Below are 24,104 nucleotides of genomic sequence, written 5' to 3' on the forward strand. Positions count from 1 at the left end.
ATTGTTTATTTAAATAAGGTCACACAAATTATATTTTAAACAGATTCAGCAGCCATTACTGATGTCATCCGCCATGTTTGTTTACCTTTCACAGCTGTTTCAGACGTGGCCCCAAGGGATTATGGGTAGGAGGGAGCATGAAGTGTGCATCGATGCTGCCTCCAAAAATGACCGTTATTTGGGAATTCTAAGATATCTTAAAAGGCAGCAGAATTCGTTTTTTCTGTTTCAAGGCACTTGCTGCCTTGCTCCCCAGTTAGATATCTTAAAAGGCAGCAACTTTAACCGTTTCGAACACACCCATTGTGTGTATATCGAATACATAGGCCTACATGCCATTCAATAATTTAATGTCCAATATGATTTTTTTCCAAGGAAATCGATACCAAGCAACTTCCACGACAGCTTTTGAAAAGATCTTCTGCAGTTATTCAATTAAGCCGTTGTGAGTGTGGTAATTTTTCAGGCTGTACAGCCTATTACTCTCTGCTCCAAAATATAATGTGATTCATGCCCGGGCCCTCCTTCCCCTCCAAAGCAGGCTGCTCGTTGAATAAAAGTCATTTAGGGCCTAATGAAGTACCAAAATCAAGTGCTGTCTGCGCCCTTTGTTATGGAGGAGGATCTATGGGCGGATGTGTAAATACAGGGAAATAAAATACCGAACGGCTCTGCTGGAGGATCGAGGTGAAAGCCACAGGGAGAAGCCGGTGCCGCGGGTCGCGCGGGGCAGAGAGCGCTGCGGGTAACACTGCTGCGGTTGTTGTTGTTGTTGTTTTTCTTATTATTATTGCTGCTACCACTACACACGCACAATAAAGTTTAATTACCGTTCTCCCATTTATCAAGCCAAAGTACACACAAAGCCACGGCAGGAATACTGTGGCAGATTCTTGGCTGTGAGACTGGCTGGCTGGCGTTCTATTTTTGACTAAGTGCAGGTCACCCACATGCAGGCTTTCCTTTCTATTTGTTTGTGTGTTTGTCTCTTTGTTTGTTTGTTTGTGTGTTTGTTTGTTTGTTTCTACTATCTACTATCCCTGCTTTTTCCGCATTTTGTTTTCATGAGATTTGTAGTGGGCGAGACAAGGCTTGCCTTAAAAAAGAGAGGGAAGGGCCCCAGCTGTGGCGCAACTGGCTGGGGCACCTGCACCGTACGCCGGCGACCCGGGTTCGATTCCTGCCCCGTGGTCCTTTCCGGATCCCACCCCTGCTCTCTCTCCCATTCGCTTCCTGTCAGTCTCCACTGTCCTATCATTAAAGGCATAAAGCCCAAAAAATATATTTTTAAATAAAAAAAAAAAAAAAAAAAAAAAAAGAGAGGGAAGAACAGGAAGAGAGAAATAGAGAGAGAGACCAACCCATTCCCAGCTATGACTATACACACTTGCATATCTCCCTTTACTCTCCCCATCAAACACCCATCCAGCCATTAGACCTTGCAGCCCTCAACATCACAGCTTTCCCCAGGCGCCACCTTCAGTGTGAAGTCATTAAAGGAGAACTCTGTCATGTTTCAACCTAGGGCCCAGTTGTTGGAGCTCTTTGAGTACTGTCAGTAAAAAAACAGTCAGTGCAATATTAGGTAGCTGTCATGTCAGTGGCAAGAAGGGCTAGGCAGGAAGGCACCATATTGGGGCAGAAGTAGGCCACCTTTTATGACACTGAAGCAGCACACACTCAATTTGTATAGTTTCTTCATAAACTGGCATAGTGATATCTCCGTAAAGCTCTGGTAGTCCATGTTGTGCAGCACTTGTAATAACATATTGAGCCTCTTCAGTGGCACAACGTTAACTTCTGCCCCCATATGGTAGATTTGTAGCTGCTTAGCCATTCTCGCCACAAGCATGACGGCTACCTCAATGTTGCACCGCTTTTTCTCTCCTATCGACAGCACTAGAAGACCTCTAACAATGGCTCTAGGTATAAATGTACCAGAGTTCTTTAGCTTGCGGCTCTGCACAGTGAACACACCAACACCACTGGCCTTTTGCTTACCTCTCCTCTGCATCGCAGCTTCTCATGACACGTACATTAAATTATTCATGCGAGGTCTTTATGATGATTCAATGCTTACGGGCCTTGACCCAGGGATCGTGGTGGTGGTGGAAAGTTCGTAGCTGCCAGCGATATGTGTACTTTTTGCTTGTTGTTTTTTTTTTTCTCGTCCCTTCTGTTTTTTTTTTTTTTTCTTTTATAGATGTCTGCCCGTAATCTTTTAGAGTGATCCTCAGACAATGTTTAATGAGCTCGCTGACAGACGAGGGCAGACAGAGAGAGAGCGGCTCACGAGATCCGAGGCAGCCTGACGGACTTGGCGCGTGCCATCATCCCTGTAATTGCTTACCTGGAGTGGACACCTCGAGTCCGGCCTTATTCTCCTCTGAAACGCTCCACCTCTTCCAAGCGGCGCGCCATCCGGAATGCTCGAGGAAGGACTGTTTACCTTTCACCGATGAGTGATTCCCAAATTAATTTGAGCACTCAGCATTGTGCGCAGGCGCACTGCAGATTCACTTTGGCACTTGATATGCTTTGGTGTTCAAGCTCCCTCTTTAAGGCAAACCTGTGTAATCATCGCTGCTTAGTACCTTTTTCCCTCGAATAACACGAAAATGACAAGGTGTGGGGGAAAAAAAGACATTGCAAATTACAATTAAGACAAATTTTTATCATAGTGCTAATAAAGTCCTTTCAGTCAACTCAAAAAAAAAATGCAGCACAGTCTTCAGCTCATCTAATTAATGCCAACAACTTAATTAATACCAATCATTCCGTTAAAGCCTAAAGGCGCTAACAATGTGTTTGCTCTGATTAGGCTGACAAAGCCAGCAGTGTTTCAAGGCTCGATCGTGGGTGTTTTTGATCAGAATGAAAGGGAAGCAGAGTGGAGGTGGAGTGGACTGAGGTGGGTGGTGGGTGGTGGTTGCGGAGGGCGGGCGGCGGAGGTAAATTAGTGTGCAGGACACAGCGCCCTGCCCGACTGCACCGCGCCACGGCTCGTCCATAACGGAGAGAGGTCCGGCCGATCGATACACAATTGAGCGGGGCGGTGATCTTTAGGTTTCAGCAGATGACATTAAAGAGCGGTAGGCATGGTGGCGGTGGGAGGCGGGGGTCAGAATTTCATCAAAAGTTTATGAAAGCACGTCATGCAGGCTATCGTTGGCACCACTGGAATGAAATTGAGTGATAGAGAGTGGGGGGGGGGGGTGGATGGAGGACTGAAAAGGAGAAAATGCCAATAATATTTTGTGCCTTTCATCTTTTGTCCGGGTTAATTTACAAAAGTGGCCTGAGCTCAGAGCGTTGTGATCCCACCAGGCAGGTGATCAAAGTGTGTGAAGGAATGGTTTAAGTGTTAATAGATGGGCAGGGTAGGAGAGAGAGACAGAGAGAGAGAGAGAGAGAGAGAGAGAGAGAGAGAGAGAGAGAGAGAGAGAGAGGGGGGGGGTGAGGGAGAGGGAGAGAGAGATTTGTCTTTGATTCTGGTCATGCACGATAAGCCAGATACAGAAACAGCCGGCGGATGGCTCCGACAAGCGCATACACACAAACACACACACACATACACAGATAAACTGTGTGTGGTCTGTCATACCGTCTCTTCCAGCCAGTTGTGTGATAACCTTTGACATCTGCCACTGTCCACATCTCTACCCATCACCACAACTCTGACCCATGGCAATTTTGTTCTCTAATAGCACTGGAGGTAACGTTGCTGTTAAATTAGGTAATTTCAGAAGGTATTACAACCCAGCCCCAGAATAACAGGACATGATCAATTGTCAAGCAGACAAGCAGATCTTGGGTAAGCGGCACATTGGTCTACTCACAGAGCATATTTACCGTATATAGCTATCTATCTATCTATATATCTTTCTATATATCTTTTTTTTGTCATTTTTTTCCCTCATCTCCGAAATACCAATTTCACAATACTGGCCCATTTTTTGCCACTTCTCTTTCTCCAAGCTCCATCCAAGTGCCTCTTCCTTTTTTTCTTGCCTCCAATCTCGTGGTTTGCAGTGTCATCTGTCCCAACAATAAAGTGTGATTGAAGGTGTGCCTGGAAGGCCTCTTTTTCATGTTTTCTCTGCTTACTTTTCGTTTTTTCCCCATCCCTCTCTCTGTTCCTCTCTCTCTTTCCCTCTCCCACTCTTCCTCTATCTCTCTCCCTCTCGCTCTCTCGCTCTCCCACTCTTTCTCATCTCTCTCTCTCTCTCTCTCTCTCTCTCTCTCTCTCTCTGTGCCATGCCTGACTGGTAAGGAGCTCTACTGGTAATTGCTTATTTGGGAACAAATATTGGAAAAAAAGACTGTCAGAAAAAGGTTAAGAAATTTTCTAAAAACAAAGTGAAAAACAAGTCATTTTGAGATGCTTTGCATGCTTTGCAGTATCTCAAAACTGATTTGCCATTAGAGTTCATGTAAGTGTGGGTGGTTGATGTATACTTGATATAAGCAATGGTGAAACATATCTATGGTAGAAACAGAAGCTGATTCACCTTGGGTGAGGGTGGCACAGTTTCACAGATTGCAGTACTAGTAAGAAGCTGTTCGATTTTTCAAAGAAAGAAAAATGGTGATTGTTTTTATTTTAGTTTAGTTTTTAGTGAAACACTGCTTCACCTGTAGTCTCACAGAAGCCTCCGACACAGATCATGCTCCCTCATGCCCCTGGTATATTTGATATATATTTGAATTTAATAATTAATTAATATAAATAACCAACCAATAACGAAAACGAACGTTAAGGGTTGTTTTAGGACATGTTTGAGCATGCCTGTAGGCAACCACTCTGACTAGTCAAAGGCGATTCAAAACGAGTCAGAAAAGTCGAGATAGGACCAATCGTCAAAATTTTGTTGTCCACCACTCTAGTTCATCCAAAACAAACCAGAAAAGGGACTCAAAGTGCTAAATACCGGAATTTTCCTTTAAAGGTAAATTGTGATGTCAATGTGTTGTTGGGTTGCACACCCCCACTCCCCCCAGTCACACACAATATCAGGGTCACTTTGACTGTGTGCAGGCTAAGACAATGCCAAGGACTGACTGTGGTCCTGTACTTTGGAGATGGGTGATGTGTGTTGTGATGGTGTTGTGTTTCCTTTTGTTCTTTCCCTCTCTTCATGTCTTGTTCTCTGAGGCGGTCATATTGTTTTGGTTCACACGAGACGTGCTTTAGAGACTGTATGGGGGGGGGGGGGGGTGAAAAGCCTGAGGACAACTTATACATCACATGCAGTGATGTGTTGTGGCATATTGAGGAGAGATAGGTGTTGGAAGTGGCCGTCTTTTGTCCCAGTGCTGAAAATGTGTCTTGGATGTGGTGTGCGTGTGTGTGTGTGTGTGTGTGTGTGTGTGTGTGTGTGTGTGTGTGTGTGTGTGTGTGTGTGTGTGTGTAATTGCATAGTGGGCAGGGTAAAAAAAACAGAAATGACACATGTGTGGGGTCCATAATGCACCCTAGCTGCCTGTCTGTCTGTGTGTGTGTGTGTAGCTTTTACTATCTCTCACTCTCATTGAGGCATCATGCTCAGTGTGTCAGATCTGCACCTCATCCTTAACATTAGCTTCTGCCACTATGTGAGAAATGACTTTCCAAGCAGTATGTATCCCTTTTTAATGCAGCGGAATACTTCCAACTCTGAAATTAGTCTCAAACCTCTTTTTCAAGCCTTATGCTAAATAGCCGACGGCTGCTCTCCAGCCATATGAGAGACTTTGGACTCCAGCAAAGTCTTTTGAAGGTTAAATCCATATCTCTGGAGTTCATTCATCTCATTTTTTTTGTGAGGATGGGAAATTAAAGGAAAGCATTAGGACCTCAGAGCTTCGCATGGATTCACAGAGGGTTGTACCTTACCTATTAACCCAGAAATTCCTTAAGCAGCGAGCCCCTGCAAACCCCTTTAGCCCCCTCCCCCTCCTACCACAACCATCAACAGGAGTTCAAATCCCATTTAATGCAAAATGAGCTATTGATCTTTCCCCTGCCTGCTATAAACCTGCTCTGGCCCACTTTGTGCTCCATTTTTGGGCTCCTCCCGTCTGCAGCTCTGACCATAGACAACTTTTCCTCCGTCCTTGCTCCACCTCACTCCATTCCTTGGAACACATTTAGCATTTACACACACACACACACACCAAAAAAAATAAAAAATCACGCTCCCCGAAGTACATCCAGGTTTACAGATGCAATCAATAGACCTCATATTAGCCGACACTGGAAGGAGCACTCAAGCAAATGCCCTGTCACCGACGGAGAGTTCTGGCAAGGTCCACTGCTATCGGGGCACGAGCCAGTGTCCCCCACGTCCGTCCGTCCCCCCCGCCCCCACCATCCTACTACACCTCCTCCCTTTGGTCCTGTGACGGAGATGGATGGCGCGAGTTGAGCCAGCTTGCTGCTGATAAGACCTGGCCGAGAGTGAAGGTAATTCTGCAGCTAAAAGTCCATCTCCCTTCCTGCTGCAATCAAGTGCTGGCGTGGTCCACTAGAGCTGGCTGGCTCGTCCTCCACGGGGTCCATCACTGCACATCGGAGGTTGGCTGACATACACGGCCCGTACGGTCAGGGAAACTGTGTCATAGCAGTGGACCTTCCAAGAGTAGCCGCTTTTAGACTTTTGGATAGAATATTGTAATTTTTGGAGCATGATACAAAAAGAGGTCATCCCTTTAGCCTCATAAATGCCTCCCGTGGTTCTGAAGTTGGATGCCGCCCCTGCTAATGCGAGTGAGTGTCTGCTAATTAGGGCCCATCCAGATTGTTGGCTGCTTGAATTTTTTCATTGTCTTCGTTGAGCACTGATATTCTGTTGTAGATGTTTGTCAGTAGAACTCATGTCCCTGCCAAATTACCTCCTTCAAGTTTTTAAATGATCCGGCTCGCAGACCTGTTTTGGAAGGCTTCCTGTAAGAGCTGAGATGACTTTTCTTTTCGCATTCACAAACACAGATTACCTGAAAGTCGAGATTGAACAAGGCCCATAGAGATGCTTCAAACAATCGATGCTTCAACTTTCATTTTCAACATTTATTTTCACATCTCTGCACCGTTTCAAAGTCAACAAGCTATTCTGTCACTCTGACAAGGGAACAAGGTTATTTTGAGGGCCTGCCATTAACAATTCAGAACCCGGAGATGAAAAGAGGCTTACTGAAGCAGTGGCTACAATTCCTCGTCTCCTAGCTCTTTTCAAGCAGTTGGTCGCAGGACGGGGATTGCGGCTCGGTCGTAAGAGGTATTAACCAGCTTAGATGTTATCCATCTGTAATTCAGCCCCCGCTGCACTTTGGCCTCTTGCAGGAGTCAGAGGAGATGCGTCACCCCTCACAGGAGAGGATAGAGTCCCCCTGGGGCACCTCTCAGCATCATGCTGGCTTAACGAAAGATCCCCGGCAAGATCTGTAACCTTTTTTGAAAATCATACCGCACATTAGTCGAAAAGTCCACTGCAGAGGTTTTGGTTCAATATAGATCTACATTCTTGAACAGACCTTTTTTTTTTTCTAACCTCCCTCTTTGTTTTCAGTCAGAAGTTTTTGAATATAAAAAAATTGGAAATTGTATGGCTCAATTCCTCTTCACGTTGTACCCTTTGGATTTCAATGAGAAATATGCGTTATTAATCAAAGCACTTTGACATCCCTCAAGGTTCTGCTGACACCAGAATTTCCAGCCATATATTTCCTTGATCCATCTCGAGCTGGCATATTTTTTCTTGATGTGTGGTAAATGTGGCAGCACAGCCCCCCTTGTCTAATCATAAAAAGGCCCATAATGCTGTCCAGCGGGTCACCCAGAAGGCTAAACGAGTTGTCATTGTTGTCCAGTAATGACCCCCACATCATCACACGAGGGGGTTGAGGGTGACGTGAGTGTACGCATGTTTTTATGCGTGTGGGGGGATGGACACACCTGTATGTCACCGCCATAATGAGGGATCAGGCATTCTGATTCCAGCCATTTAATATCAGTAACAGGCTAATTAGGGAAATGAAAGGAGCGGAGTTGGCAAGCGGATACCTGCAGGCGTGGACGTGCCTGCTGACCCCCTTGTCAGAACAGAGGATGAGTGGGGAAGCAGGGAGAGAGGGAGGGAGGGATATAGAGGAAGGGAGAGGAGGAGAAAGAGGGAGGAGGGGAGATGAAGAGGAGGCAGCTGAGGCGAATCAGCCTGTACACCCTCAGCATCTCCCCTTGCACAGGCTTCCCATGCCAACAGCCCCAAGTCGTCCCTCATTATCACACACATGAGCGAGTGGGCCAAGAGTAGAGCTTAGGCTAATGCATGCAGTCTTCAGTGTGTGTGTGTGTGTGTGTGTGTGTGTGTGTGTGTGTGTGTGTGCGAGCGAGCGAGCGAGGGGGGATAATGCCTCATTTATCTCCAGCATTCTGCATTATATCTGTCATAACATAGACAGGCATCCCCCCTTCCCAGCCAAACAGCAACAGATTATCTATTGGGTTGGTTGGGATATTAGCATTAACAATGCCACCTGGGCCGCCTTCACAAAGCTCTTCGAGGAATTGAAACACAACCGAAGCGACCCCTTAGAATTCTATGAAGTATACACAGTGAATGCCGTGACTTGAGATGAATGCTAACCTGGCGATAAGGTCTTGAAGCTCTCTTGACCCTAAGATCCTCCAATCAGATAGCCAAGGCGATGGCCAGTGGCACCTAAAATGACAAAAAAAAACAAGCCTGTAGTGTTTAATTCACTGATGTGAGGCGAGTCTTCCTTTCTCACCCGCACTACACTCTGAAGAGTCTGTGGCAGACGAGTTGTTTTACACCCCATAAATAGCAACATGGAGGCTCGCTTGTTAGGGCAGTGTCTAGCACAAATGAAAAAAAAAAAAAGAATTGAGACACGGCAGGACAGCGTGTCAGCGGCGTGTAATAAAGCGCGAGGTTACAAAGGCATCTCACGAGCCCCTTTGTGCAAAAACAGACACAGTGAGATGTCAGCTCAGGTCTTTGTTGCCTTTCATTTCCTGTTTGTTCCTCCCACCTCTCTCTCTTTCTCTCTCTCTCCCCCTCTCTCTTTCTCTTGCTCTCTCTCTCATTTTCTTTCTGTCTCTGTCCCTCTCTCTTGCTTTCTCTCTATCTCATTCTCTCTCTCCCTCTCTTGCTTTCTCTCTATCTCATTGTCTCTCTCCCTCTTGCTTTCTCTCTATCTCATTCTCTCTCTCTCTCTCTCTCTGTGCCTCTCTGTCTTTCCCCCTCTCTCTCCCCATTGCACTAAGTAGGTTGCTGATGCTTGTAGCAATGATGGCAGCTGCATCCTTGTTGCTCAGCTGTGCTCTCTACAAACACAATATGGCCTCTTGTGTACAGTGACTCGGAGGGAAATCACTAGCATATCAAATGACATTTTCCACTCGCCACTGTGTCATCGTAATGATCAACGACGAGGACGTTCGGTGTGTTGCGTCTGTGTATGTGGGGGGTCTCTGTCATGATGTATAGAGAGAGGTGTTCCTATTCAAACATATGGCTACCTCCAGGGCTTGTCGTTCCTCATTGAAGCATTGCCTCGATTCCTTTTTATGTAATAACAGGATTTCAGTGGAGGCACCCCTGTGTCTTGTAGTCATTACTTTGTGATTATGCCATACATTGCACTTGTCTGTATGAACCCTTCTCTCTCTCTCTCTCTCTCGCTCTCTCTCTCTCTCTCTCTCTCTCTCTCTCTCTCTCTAAATTTCAATTAAATTCAGTACACTTTATTCACACAACCAATTCAAAGGAATTAGTATTTCTAAAGCACAGAACATACAGTACAGTGCAGAATGATAGTGAACATCAAAGCACAAGGCAGGAGAATAATACAGCATCATCCCTGTGTCTCCCTCCAGAGTTGCAGAGCAGTGCCTGCGGGAACCCGGGTGTCCCCCCAAAAGGCATCCTGTCCGGCACACGCTTCAACGTGGGAGACAAAATCCGCTACAGCTGCGTGACAGGCTATGTGCTGGACGGCCACCCCCAGCTCACCTGCATCACCAACGCTGCCAATATGGCTGTGTGGGACTTCCCTGTCCCTATCTGCCGAGGTAAGGCCCGGCTCTTGGCCAACCGGGGTCATTTCTTATTCTCTGACATGTATTTGAATGTGAATGGTTGTTGCATGGACTGTGTGTCTTTGTGTTTGGGCCTGTATGTGTGAGTCTGTATGTATAAGTATATATACTCGTTTGATCCCGTGAGGGAAATTGGGTCTCTGCATTTATCCCAATCCGTGAATTAGTGAAACACACTCAGCATACAGTGAGCACACAGTGAGGTGAAGCACACACTAATCCCGGCGCAGTGAGCTGCCTGCAACAACAGCGGCGCTCGGGGAGCAGTGAGGGGTTAGGTGTCTTGCTCATGGGCACTTCAGCCGTGCCTTAGTGTTAATTTTGTTACCTATTTTTAATTTAGTCTTAGTCTTAGTCTTGTGACGAAATATCCTTTTTAGTCATATTTAGTCATTCAAATATCATTTTTGTTAGTCAAGTTTTAGTCGACTAAAAGTCTCGTCATTTTAGTCTAGTTTTAGTCAAAAGAAAACTAAAGGTATCTTAGTCTTAGTCAGTTTTAGTCAACACATTTTAGTCTTTTTTTTATAACAAATTATTTCTGATTACCATTTGAGTCAAATAGTGTTTCACACATCTCAATTTTCCAACAATATTGTGTGTCCACAGGGCTACTCGTCTGTTATAATTACTCATTCTGATTTTTTGTCAGTCAGTATGTTAACATGCACAGGTAAGTCGAGCTACAGTTATAGCTCGGCTGGGATTTGACCATAGACAGTAAAAAATTTGACTGGACAACTGTCATATTCGTAGACCAGTGTTTCTCAAAGTGTGGTCCGGGAATCACTGGTGGTCCGCAAGCTATCCCAAGTGGTCCGCGAGCAGACGTGGTAAAATATAATATAGATGAGTTGTTTGCAATATTGAACCAACTTGTATGTAAAAACAGTTCTGCAACACCATCTATGTAAGATATGCCAGTTTAAATCATACAGTATGAATCCACACAATAAGCAAAGTGCAAAGACAATAAGCAAGGTGGTTCAGTGAGTAGGCCTATAGTGTAGACTAATTATAGGCTACTGTTGAAGTAGGTCTAATCTTTTTTTTTTTTTTTGCTAGGGTTAGTTAAGTGGTCCTGAAACTGAAAAAGTTTGAGAAACACTGTCATAGACCAAAGTATTAATGTTTTACTCCGCCTCGCTAGATGGCGATATGCGCCCAAACACAACACATTCCCCAAACAGACTCTCCATCTTAGCCATAACTAACTTGCTAGCGAACTTTCCATATTAGCTTACTTGCTAGCAAACTTTGCATCATCAGTCTAACTAGTTAAATAGTTGACATTACATGATGAACATTTTCATATGGACATTCTGGGGGATGTTAATTTGTATGAGAGAAGCTTCAACTTCTGGGTATGTAGCATTGTGGCATAAAGCTTAGGTAGTTAGCTTGCTAACTCTGGCAGAAATCTTCAGTGTTCTTGTTCCATGTAGTTTCGTGTTGCAGCCACAGGGTTACAGCAACAGCACGTAGACTAGCCTACAGGAAAGCTGTTGCGTATGAACTCATTCGGAATATTTTGAAAACGTAACAGCTAGATATTCTGTCTTCTCATTTTGTAGACTAAAATGAAGAGAGATTTTATCTTAGTTTTTATTTCATGCAAAACATTTTAGTCTCGTCTTTTTTCGTCAACAATAATGCATCTTAAGATAGTCTTAGTCAGTGTTTCAGGACATTACTGCCGTGTCGTCATCGTCTCGTCTTAGTCATGAAAAAAAAAGGTCGTTGACGAACATATTTCCTCTCGTCTCGTCTGACGAAATTAACACTACCGTGCCTACTGGTCGGGGTTCGAACCGGCAACCCTCCGGTTACAAGTCCGAATGCCCCATGTTAATGTGTATCTGTGTGTGTGTGTGTGTGTGTGTGTGTGTGTGTGTGTGTGTGTGTGTGTGTGTGTGTGTGTGTGTGTGTGTGTGTGTGTGTGTGTGTGTGTGTGTGTGTGTGTGTGTGTACGTGTGACAGATGGGTTTGTGTACCTTTTGTGGTCATAAATGTATCGGTTTGTTCGCTTGTAAAAGTGTCATGTGTGTGGTCTTATTGACTTTGGTTATGCTTATATATATGCGGTACCGTTGCACACTCTATCACTTTTTGTTATACTCAAGTGTTAATCTCCCATGGCGTCGTCCCCAAGATTTCAGAAAAGTGGATTTGATACATCAGATCATTTTCGTTGGTCACTGTAAAAGGCGGAAACCATCAGATTAGACATAGCTGTGTGATGGTGCTACTGGAGCATTGAGATGGCCAGGGTCGTGAAGAACCAGAAAATGTTTTTTTACTTGAGGGTTGCCATGGTGGCTTAAGCCCCTGTGAGGTGATGGCATCTTTATGTATAGACTGAAGTGCATGGTCTCACCACTTAAATAGCTTTTGACACCGCAAATCATGTGCGTGACCAGCTCGGGTTTGTTTCAGTAGCTTCAAGTCAGACACACACACACACACACACACACACACACACACATACACCTACCTATTCTACCCATCCACACATGGCCTACCCCACTGTTTTTAAACACATCAAGATTTATTGTCCTGCGTTGGGCCCAATTACAGTGTGCATTATGCCATGACCGTTTCCAAATAAGAGTCCCTCCGCTGGCGACCACAGCTCCTCGCCACCCCGCATGTAAATAAGGAGGAAGAGATGACAGCAGCTGCATCATGTTCCAAGCACACAGTCCAGCAGAACAATGCGGAAAGCCCCGAGCCGCGTACGCAGTGCGAATACCACAGCTTTCTGGCCAGATTTTTCAGCTGTCCCTTGCAGGCATACATGATGCGATAGCAGCACATGCAGAGGCAATACTTGCCAATGCGAGTCTTAGAACTCAAGTTCTATGCCAACTCAAAGCCAGAGAGGAGGGTGAATAGGTAGTTTAGCTGGTTCATTTCTCAATATGGAAGGTGCAGCTCAGATGGAAGGTCGTTTTGAGCTCTGTTAGTCTTTTTGATCATAGCATGTTACATGTAAGTCTAGTATGTCAGTGGATTCCTCTGAAGTCTATGGATGGTGAAAGGCACTTAGCAGCATGGCTAAGCTTTAACAAAGAAGGCCTTGGAGAAGATGAAAAAAAATGTCTGTTCGCGCTTATAATGAACAATTCTTCATATTAATGCAGGCATAAAAGAGGTCGGTTACATCTTCAGGCCGAGCCTGAGCCAGATCAAGGGCATTCTTGAACAGAGATCAAAGTCCCTGCTCCGAGGTCATTACAGGCCCCGCTGTCCGACATCCTCCCCACTGTACGGTTCATTGGTCGTTCAAAGCGTAATTGAACTGGATCGTGGCGCAGTTCATTGCGCGAACACCACACTGTGCGTGTTCTCCGTATGACCCTCAATCGCTGATCAATAATTCAAGCACCAATACCTGTATGTTTCCACTTTTAATATGGCCATTGCATATTTAATGGTCCAGCCGTCTCTGTGCATTATTATTCATCTTTTTCCTTCCCATATCACTCGTCTGCATGAATATTCAAAACCATGCGTATGGCCTCTCTTGATGATCGTGCGGGAATGTAGCTTCTGACCGTGGGTCACCTGTACTCTCTCTCTCTCTGTATGTATATATATATATATATATATATATATATATATATATATGGTGAGGAGACAATGTCACTTGTCAGCCTTAGTGAGAGGAGCGTCTCTGTACTGTACCTAATGGGCAGCCCAAACCGGTTTAGGATTCTCATCACATAGATTGTGTCTGGACGCGTTTGGCTCAGCTGTGGCGGTGACTCAGCTTCCCCCTATTCACTGGTTGGTTTTCCTAGACGGACATTGATGTTTTATTTTATTATCATCATTATTGTTTTGTTTTTTTTTAGATCATGGACATGAAACATTTTTTGCTTGTTTTTTTTTTACCATTTATGAGTGACATCACTAGAAGATGTATTAATATTTCAGTGTACTTGTCATTCCTTTGTTGTGCTGGGAAGCTGTGGGAACTCTAAATATTAATTTGCCAGGTGACCAGAGGGGACTGATACATGCACTGATTTGTTGTATGATTCTGATTCTGAGGTTGCCGTAGTAACTCATAGTTCTAGTGTTTAATAATGTAACTTATTACACGGCTCTTCCAGATCTATCTATATGGCTCTGGGCTCTTCATAGTGCTGCAGAATGCTCCATTCACTTGAATTGGCTTTCCCAACGTTCGGCGGTCTGCTAATTCTGAATAACAGACCGTTGCTAAGTATAACAGACCGCTGTCAAGGAAAATGGGCTTTGTGCTTCTAAGTCAATTCTTTCATATCACTACGCAAGGATTGGAACTTCAATTCAAAAGGGAAAGCAGACGGTTGATCAGCTGTGTTCTAAAGAATGTTTGATTCAAGTTCAGCGTGTGTTGTTGCGAACTATTTGTTTCTCAGGAAAAGCAATGATGAAACGGTAACAAATAGGCTATAGCCTAGGCTATGTAGGCTAAAGAGTCATATCGTGGGGAGTTTATTGTGTCGTTTTGGTAAGTAGCCGTGTAATAAGCGGGATAATGTATAGAACGCCGGTCATTGTCGGGAGATAGGTCCCTTCAGGGCGGAACAAGACCCCTCCGCTGCGCGTCGGGGTCCGGTTCGCCCTGTCGGGACCTATCTCCCGACAATGACCGGCGTTCTATACATTATCCCTTACCTATTATTCCTAAAAAATGGAAAACAGAGCTTTTCAAGGGCCACTTTCATCTTATTAAATCTTAGAATAGTCCTTTTAAATTAATTTCCTTTTAAAATAATGTACTCTGCCAGGTAGTGAATGCTTTGATGGGAAACAGTGGGAGCACAACAAAATAGTAGGAAAAACTCATCTGATCCTACAGATGGTGACTTTAAAATGACCTTCCAGACTTGCTGAGCGCATGGCATTCAGCAACCCGCCCAAACGAAGACAACGGCCAGAAATGTTATAGCCCATATTTCTCCAAAATGTCCCATTTTCCTGCCCATCTAATTAAAGTAAATGGCAAATTAAAGAAAATCTTTTGTGCACCCTGAACTATCCAAATCTGTCTTTTCTGACGTGCATTAAGCGAGCTGGCTCTTACTGCACTGGTCAAATTCCTTCCTATCCTTACAAATGAGGATACAACACTCGCTCCGACCCACATAAAGAGAACCTGTCGTCATTGCTTTATTATACAAATGAAAGTTGAACACAGCTCCCAGTTTTTGTTTGTTTTTTTTTGACTCCACTTTGTCTAAAACACCATTTTGAATCTAAATGTAATTATGCCCTTTCAGGATTAAATTATTGTGGAGTTGGAGTAGTGAGAAATGGACTTTAGAATCCTGTGTTATGCAGCATAAAATGAAAATATGGGAGATGAAAGCTTCGCAGCCACTTGCATGATTTATGTAGTATTAATGACGAGTCATTTGATTTTGTGGAGTATGAGAAATGAGTTTGCGTTGTGACATGTTTTTGTGTGAGCTACATGTTACTCTATGAAAAATCGTCAACCATCGCCAGGCATATTGTACACATCACACCAAATAGAGACCCAATATTACCCTTGGTTAGCCTACAACCATCTTGCCATCCCACACAAAGCACTTGGATAAATCCATTTTTTTTCAAAGGCACAGAGGAATGCAAAAAAGAAAAAAAAAAGTCCATGTATAGAACCCCCTCCTGAGAAGCACTTGTGTGTGTGTGTGTGTGTGTGTGTGTGTGTGTGTGTGTGTGTGTGTGTGTGTGTGTGTGTGTGTGTGTGTGTGTGTGTTTGTGTGTGTGGCGGAGCCTGCGGCAGCCATGGTCAGGCTGTGTGTGGGTGAGTGTAAAATCAGCATGACAGCGGTGCAACACAGGTTGCCCTGCCCGGGCCGCTCCCACTGATCTCACCGGCTCTGACAACTCCCCACCACTGGTATTATTGAGCATTACCGTCAATGCATGTCATCTGTCACAGAGGCCCACACAGGGCATGGAAGGCTGCTAGTGTAGCCTACTGCATGCGAAGACATATAAGGGACTTATTAGTGTGCCAGCTCTTCGGTGGCTTGCATTATATATGATAATAAAACCCTGTTGAGAGTCAAAGACATGGAGAGAAAGAGAGGTTGACTCTTGGGGAGGTCCAGCAAGGTTTTCAGAGCATTTGACTTGACAGGGTAATTGACAAGTAAGCTTAGTAGGAGTTATCCTGTTATTACCATGTTTGACATTGAAACACCAAAATGTGCTTTATAGACACACGCACACACAGACACACGCAGACACACACAGACACATGCACACACAGACACACACAGACACACGCAGACACACACACACACACACACACACACACACACACACACACACACACATACACACACATACACACACCCACACACACAAACATACACACACACAACCTGAAGTTTAATGTGCTAGATAAATATTAGAAGACTATGTGCAATTTGATTTGGTGCATGCTGCACGCACAAGAGTAAATAATTGAATACTGAACATGGCGCAGCAACTTCCACCACCTCAATCTCAGGTGCTCTCCTCCTCCCACAGCACAGTTAGCTGAACCATGGAGATGCAAGTTAATTGATAATTTGAGATATCATTGAAAAGCTTAGGCACTAGTAATTCTTGACAGTAGTGCTGAGTCGGGCAATTTCCGGGTCCCAAATCAAAGCATGTCGAAGCCTATGCATTGACATAGAAAGCCGGGGGAACTCAAATGAGGTCATGGCCCAAAAATAATGATTCTCGGCACCCTTCGACTTGGTCTTCTAGAGACGTGAAATGTGTTTATTGTGCTGACCATTATTCAGCTGATGTGGTTGCTCACACTCCTATTCCTTAGTTGATTGACTCAACACATATTCCACGGACCTCAAGCATATTGTGCCATTATGCAGAGGCTTCTGCTCATTGCGTTTGGAAACCTTGTGCACGCGTTTTTAGGTATTATAATCAGAGGTCAAAACCTCACTCTGTGTATTTTGGTATAGATATACTTTGCCAAGAGGTACTAAATGGGAAATAAATTCAGTCTGGCATGGCCGGGGTAATTTAGCCAGACCCACTTGAGCCATTCTGTGTACCCCAGTCAGGCATAAAGAAGTGCAAAATGCTCTAGCTTTATTTCTTTTAAGGTTGTTTGTGTTGTGTTGACTTCTTCTCTTCGCCCCTGAGTGCAGAGATGAAAAAAGGAACATCACAGCGAGATTCACAACATGCCATTTTGTATTACACGCAAGTTCAGTTCAGGCAAAGATTAAGGGCTTTAAAGTCTTTGTTGAACCTATAAGAAAGCACAAAAATACATACAGCCACATATATCACTCGGCTCACAGAAGCAAAGAAACATCTGAGAACATCAAGAGAAACCTCTGTTTTCTCAGTTGGTTTATATTTAAAGCATTTGCTCATAGTAATACCATGGCATTTGCTCATATTAATAACATTACCATACATAAGGTTTCTGCCTTTTTCCTTTGACATCATTTTTAAAGACATTGTCGTCTCATACCCTTGATCCTTGATTCCTAGCTGTTTCTGGCAACGCTACCCTAGCACAGGCAGCCAATAGATATGAAACAATGATTTAGCCTCAGTTCATTTCAGTGAGTCCATGAAAATAATGGAGATCGTGACCCCAGCGTGATCACCACTAAGTGACTCCTTTGACTTTCTTGATAGAGGCTAGTTCATTGCTGCTAATGCATATTTTATATACTGACAGTCCATACAGTTTTGCTAAATTGGCTTTTTGACTAGCCTGCAGTTGAGCTGCAAATATGGTTTTGCATGCTAAAAAATAAGCTGTATAAAAAAATATAAAAAATATGAGCCTCTTGAAGGGTATTAAAAAGTGATCAATTGGCACTCTGATGATGTAGCCCAAGTGACATGGGTTTGATGTAGCCCAGCCATATTTAGTGTTGAAGGTCTATCTATGGGGGAAAGAACGAACATTTTGTGTATTAATGTACAGTCCCTCTGTGATGGCCTCTATCTTGCTCTCTTGAGTAGTTCTATGAGCCTATGGGCACCACCTGTTTAGCAATGTAAATGCTTTATAGAGTGTGACATTGCCCTTGATGAAACAGGAACTGGCAGCTGCATCATACTGAAAGGTCTACTGTGTAGACCAGCTGCTGCCTAGTTAGCAAATGCAACTTCCTGACAGAAGTATCACTAATTTCTTATGATGCCTAATGCTCAGAGATTAGTGATAAATGATTCACTAGTAGCTTGAGTGCATCTATGCCTATAGGTTGCATTGTGTAAGTGTGTGTGCCATATATAGATGCTCGTGGTTATTTGCTCATCTTATCAAAAATGATGGAAAGTGACACCTAGCAGTGACCTATTTGTCTCAACCCTTAAGGGCCCCTCCACATTATGCTTGCCTCCCTAGCTGAGGGTAAGGATTCTATCTGTGGGCAATTCATGCAACTGCCCAGGCAGTTTATTAACTAATTACTCCCCAGGGACGTGTGCTTACGTTAGGCTGAGTTGCTTAAGAGATGTGTTGGTTAAGTGCAGTGGTCACAGAGCATTATAATTAAGAAGAGTGAACATAATGTGTTTGGGGCTATGATACGAGAGCTTGAGATATATTTGCCTATAGCTGTGTTGCTTCATTTGGGCTTTTGAAGAAATCATTTGAATGTGCTGTAGATTTATACAGTGTTAAACATAATTCCAAAGGAGTGTGATCCTTTTGTGTAGATATAAGGATAAAATTCATGTAGGATATAAGGATTTATTACACGGCTCTTCACAATGCAAGTAGAATGCTCCATTGACTTGAATGGGATTTCCCAAAGTTCTAGCGGTCATTATTTTCGACTAAAGGACCTCTGAAAAAAATAATGACCGCTGTCAATGGCAACGAAGTTTGTGCTTCTAATTCAGGTCTTTCATATCACTCCGCAAATACTGGAACTTTATTCAAAAGTGAAAAGCAGACGGTTGATCAGCTGTGTTCTAAAGAATGTTTGATTTAAGTTCAGTGTGTGTTGTTGCAAACTGTTTCTCAGCAAAAGCCACGATGAATGGTAACAAATAGGCTATAGCCTAGGCTATGTAGGCTAAAGAGTCATATCGTGGGGAGTTTATTGTTTTGTTTAGGCAAGTAGCCGTGAAATAAGTGGGATAAATGTATAGAACGACGGTCATTATTGGGAAAATAAGTCCCTTCAGGGCAGAAAAAGACCCCTCTGCTGCGCGTCGGAGTCCGGTTCGCCCTGTCGGGACTTATTTTCCCAATAATGACCGGCGTTCTATACATTATCCCTTACGTAATGATAGTTGCTGTCAGGTAAGGTCAGGTGCCAATATGGCAATGTTGTAGAAAGTTCACAAAACTCAAAATTGAAATCAGCTTTTTTGCCCTGTCCTGCTGACAGGTGGAGACAGACAGTGGAGCGAACAGGATTTTCAACATAAGAAAGGGAGTGTGTGTGTGTGAGAGAGAGAGAGAGGGAGAGAGAGAGAGACAGAGAAAGAGAGAGAGAGAGAGAGAGAGAGAGAGAGAGAGAGAGGAAAGAAAATGCTCATTCTCAGCACTTTTAGAGTTTCGGGGCGAAGACCGCAGGGCCAAAGGGAGGACCTGAGTCCAGCCGTGTCTACAGACTGAAAGTCCTTCTTTTGAAGCTTCGCTGTACGGTCATCAACTCGCAGGCTCTCAGTGTCTCCAGCTGCAGGCCTTGGAATGAAAGCAAAAAAAAAACAGATAGTGCTTCTTACTATTGCCCTGGATAGCTTGTGCTCACTTTAACAAGAGCACAAGAGATGTCCATAGGGACAGTGCCTGTGGAACAGTACAAGACGAGGCCTCCCATTCCTTTTCATTTTCCCAGGCCTGTTGGGGGATGATGGGTAGGGGTTTGGAGGGTTGAAGTGCAGCACCTCGCAACACACAATTTCTTCCTGTGTGTCTGTTCTCTGTTCTCAGATCAGCACTATTTCCCCTAAATTCCATCCTTTGGTCTATCACTAGTGTTGAATTTCAAACTTCCTGACTCAGCACTTTTAACCCTAGGCAGTGAAACACTTACGTGCTCTCTCCTTTTAGCAGCTGTTTCTCAGGAGGCATGAGCAATCAATCGTCATCACTCATCCGTGTGTAAGAAGTCACGTCTTAAGACACTATCAGTGTTCCATTACCTTAGATCTAATAATGATAGTTGCAGCGACTTTGATTTACGAGGTTCCCCTCGAACATCTCTGAGGTATCTACTTTAATGCCTATCATTTAATTCACCCCTTCAACGCCAATATGAGACATTGACCTGGGTGATTAACGATACCTATTTGGGACATCTTCACATGACCTGCAGGCATAGACTTGTATGTAACATAGAATGAACCAGGGATAGTCTTGACCCTGTAAATGAAGCCTATAGGAAGGAAAACTTGATAATTATGAAAGACAGGTCTGTGTACATTATTCAGTCAGCTGTATTTCACAAACACTAGTTCCATTTTCTTCGTATCATTTTTATGTCTATTCATGTTCATGCTCATGTTAGGCATCTGGATATTAGGGCACACATTCTGGTTTATTCAAACTCTATTTTGAGAAAAAGCACACAGCATATGTTACCTTTAGCTCTGTTTGGTAAGCTTAAAGCTTGTGCAAACAGTTGTGCCTTTTTTTTTAGTCCAGATCGCAATGTTGTGCTTATGCACTCGAACTTGACATTTAACTTTATTTGCTTTTTATTTCCCAGCTGATACAGGGCAGGCCATTCTAGAGGTTACGTGGCTCGACTGGCACGTCATTTCAGCACACTGCTGTGGTGTTGTAGCCACATACATATAAACAAATAACACTTAATTAAAGTCAAATCTGCATCTATAATATATTAGAATGGAAGTAGATCTGTGAATGCTCTTAAGGGGTCTTGTGAGGTTTGGAGGCAAGGTGGAGAAAAAAACCCTGACAGGATGTTTGTCAGGTCTTTAATGTAAGTGTTGGCATGTCGTCTTAGTTTTGTTTGGACAGAGTGCGAGTCACCCATGAATAATTCAATGTCTACCTGAACCCATTTTCCATCCTGTGAAGCTTTTACTGCTATTTGATCTATTTTTAAGTAAGACCTTAACGACTGTGAGACATTATATTGAGGACAGTTAATAATAGAAACATTGGAGGCACTGTCAGAGCCTTGATCTTACTTCAGAAACAAATACTCACTCAAAGCCTTCCTCTCACATAGAGCACATATAGGCTTCCTTCTTATTTTGTCATCCTTCCAATCCTCTGTGTTCTTTGACAGAGCCTGGATGATTTGGGTGTGTTTTGGTTGAACAAATTGCCATTACACCCCAAACACCAACACCACCTCCGATGCGGTAGCGTGTAACACCGGCTGCTGTAGAACGGCACTATATGAGGCAATTACTTTAGGTCTTGGTATCCATGGTGATAGCCAGTCGGAGCTCTCCCCCAGGCCTGGGTAATGAGGATAGATGCTTGTCTTATTAAAATGTATGGTGGTACCACTCAGGACACAGATCCAACTGCCTTGTCTAACAGTAGCCCACACGTAGCAAAGCCTTGGCATCCGAAAACCCACAGTAAGGCCAGTTTAGCAGAAGAATAGTGTTGTGCTCATTGTTGTGCTGTAATGAAATTGAGATTCCTTTTCTTCACTACTGTACATGCACTTCAAGTGTACGCTCTCTGTAATTGAATAGCGGTTGCATTGAGTATGGATTCCCTCTTGTTTCCTGATAAGCTGGCCCTGTCATCCACAACATGCTGTCCTGAACAATGTAGTCAATTGTGGATTTCCGGGGTTGCACTTAGTGCAGAACAATGCTGATGTAAGCTGCGTCCCTCATGCTGGTTCCAAATGGAAGAGGATGTTCAGGACAAAGCCGGGAAAGTTTGTTCCCCGACCGCGGCTCACTGCCAGAAGAGTTCATTGAGTCAAAACTTCGGAGTTGACCGAAAGGGGCATTGTGCTTTCATATGATATATAAGTAAGCTACTCAGAACTGAAAAAGTGGCTGTGCACAGTCAAATTGATGCTGTCAACCCTTCGATTTTCCAATCCTCTCACTCATAAGTGTGCTTCCCTAAAGTCAAAAGCCATTCCTCCCATGCTCCTAACTCCCTGATTCTACAAATTTCCGAGCGGGTCAGTGATCCGGCAGGCAGACTTCCGCTCCTGTAGACTACCGCTGGGTGACGGTCGGGGACAGTTTAATGCCCCACCTGGCCACACTTTTCTCAGTCTGCAGTCCCGCCTGTCACCAAGTGACCTGTGGAGCCGCTCGAAGTGCAGTGCTGAGCTGTGGCGCGCCGCTCGCTACAGTGCTCAGCCAGGAAAAGGTCACTCTGAAAGTTTTCACTGATGGATTGGCTCCCTCAGCTTCTTTTTCTGAGAGAGAGAGAGAGAGAGAGAGAGAGAGAGAGAGAGAGAGAGAGAGAGGGACAGACAGACTGAAAAAGGCACTATCAGGAGTTTCACAGAGTGTAGGAAACTGTTGAAGTCTACTCTGACGGAAATTTGGGAGATAGGCTCAAAGTAAAGTGCAAAAAAATAAATGCCCTCAAAAGCTGGAATGGAGAGAACCGGGTTTTTAAGAATGACCTTTTTTCACAATTGTGTGTGCAATCTTTTTTATTACACTATGACGCAAATCTGAGGAGTCACAGTTAATTTGTCATTAAATATTCATTTGCTATTTTTCCAATATTAAAGCCTGCATAAATATTAAACATTATGAGCACATAACTACCTCTGAATGTGCCGCAAGCTACAATAATTGCAAAACATATACATATTTTTTGTTATTTGACTTACAAATGAGCCTTTAAATAAAATATGTCCGAAAAACAAAATGCCAAAATGATTAGCTTGGCAGAGAGTGTCTTTATGATTAATGTCAAAGCCCCCACATCAACCTAATGCAGATATGAAGGAAAAGCATAAAAAGCCCTTGTATTATTAATGAGGGACCCCCCCCCCTCCCCTCCCTGGATTGAACTTATAAAAGATAAATAAATAAACACAGATAATGATATTCAGCCCCTGCTAACGCTAACGGTACGACATTTTTACTACTGACGTCTTGGCAGTAGTGCCACTAAATGGCTACCATGGGACTCCATTCTTTGCATGGCTGTCGTGGCTGCTAGTCAGGTCCCCAGCTAAATGCTCTTTGATGGGGACACGGAGCAAAGACACAGACGGTAACTGGTAGCTGGTAACTGGAGCAAACTTCTGCTGGTGTCGTGACTTGAGGTCCAGGTTTGCGTTGCAGCCAGGGCAGCGCTTATTTTGAGGTCAACGTCGGATCACATGCGTTTACGTCCGCCTTTATCTGCCCAGGCGCTAATGTTTGCGAAGCCGCGGGGTGCCCTGTTCAAAGGCATGAATCAAGCATATTCAATGTAAGACTTCTGAATCTGGGTCTCCCAGTTGGAGTGATAATTTGCTGTGCTTAATTTAGTGGCAAAAGAGCATACCATTAAAATGTTTTGCTTTCCTCACAATGGGAGAGCTGGTATCTTATTTAAAATTGAGTGAACATGTGTAAATAGGACACATGCAGGGCATAGTTCTGCTATGGGTGCCAGGGACATTTCTGCATCTTGTCTGACATATGGCCTAATTTTCCTTCTTTTCCAAAGAAAATTGGGTTCAATTTTGGTTAAGGACAACATAGTTTGTCTCCATTGGAGTGTAGATGATTAGCAGTGTGCCTGTATGCCTCCCATTTCCAAATGCCCATGTTTCTCCAAAATCAGCATTTAGAATGATTGTATGCCTTATATTTGGTTTAATGCACTAATTTCACATGGGGAGGTTTGGAATGGCTTGGTATTGGTCTCCATTTCCCAGAGCGCCTAGGATCACCATGTTTGAATACCAATAGGACTGCTTTTTTTCAAACCAATGATATAATTTCATGGAATAGAATAGAATAGAATAGACTGACCTGTCTGGCACATTTTGTCAAGTTGTGTGCTCTGCTGCACATTATAAGGCATAACAATTAGTTAGAA

General features: G+C 43.8%; 1 protein-coding gene across 1 annotated transcript in view; it reads left to right on the forward strand.

Annotated features, from left to right (window-relative positions):
- The window catches only part of csmd3b (CUB and Sushi multiple domains 3b), a 390,727-nt gene that overhangs the window by 104,601 nt on the left and 262,022 nt on the right, over window positions 1-24,104 (forward strand). The window contains exon 4 of the mRNA XM_076302106.1: window positions 9,881-10,075. Within this exon, the coding sequence (XP_076158221.1) occupies window positions 9,881-10,075 (195 nt within the window). The remainder of the gene's footprint in view (window positions 1-9,880; window positions 10,076-24,104) is intronic.

Source organism: Alosa pseudoharengus, unplaced genomic scaffold (assembly GCF_046254945.1).
Source record: "Alosa pseudoharengus isolate Yale_2024_CS ecotype anadromous, Long Island Sound unplaced genomic scaffold, YU_APseudo_1.1 YU_APseudo_1.1_scf_23, whole genome shotgun sequence".
In the NCBI taxonomy this organism is placed as follows: Eukaryota; Metazoa; Chordata; class Actinopteri; order Clupeiformes; family Clupeidae; genus Alosa; species Alosa pseudoharengus.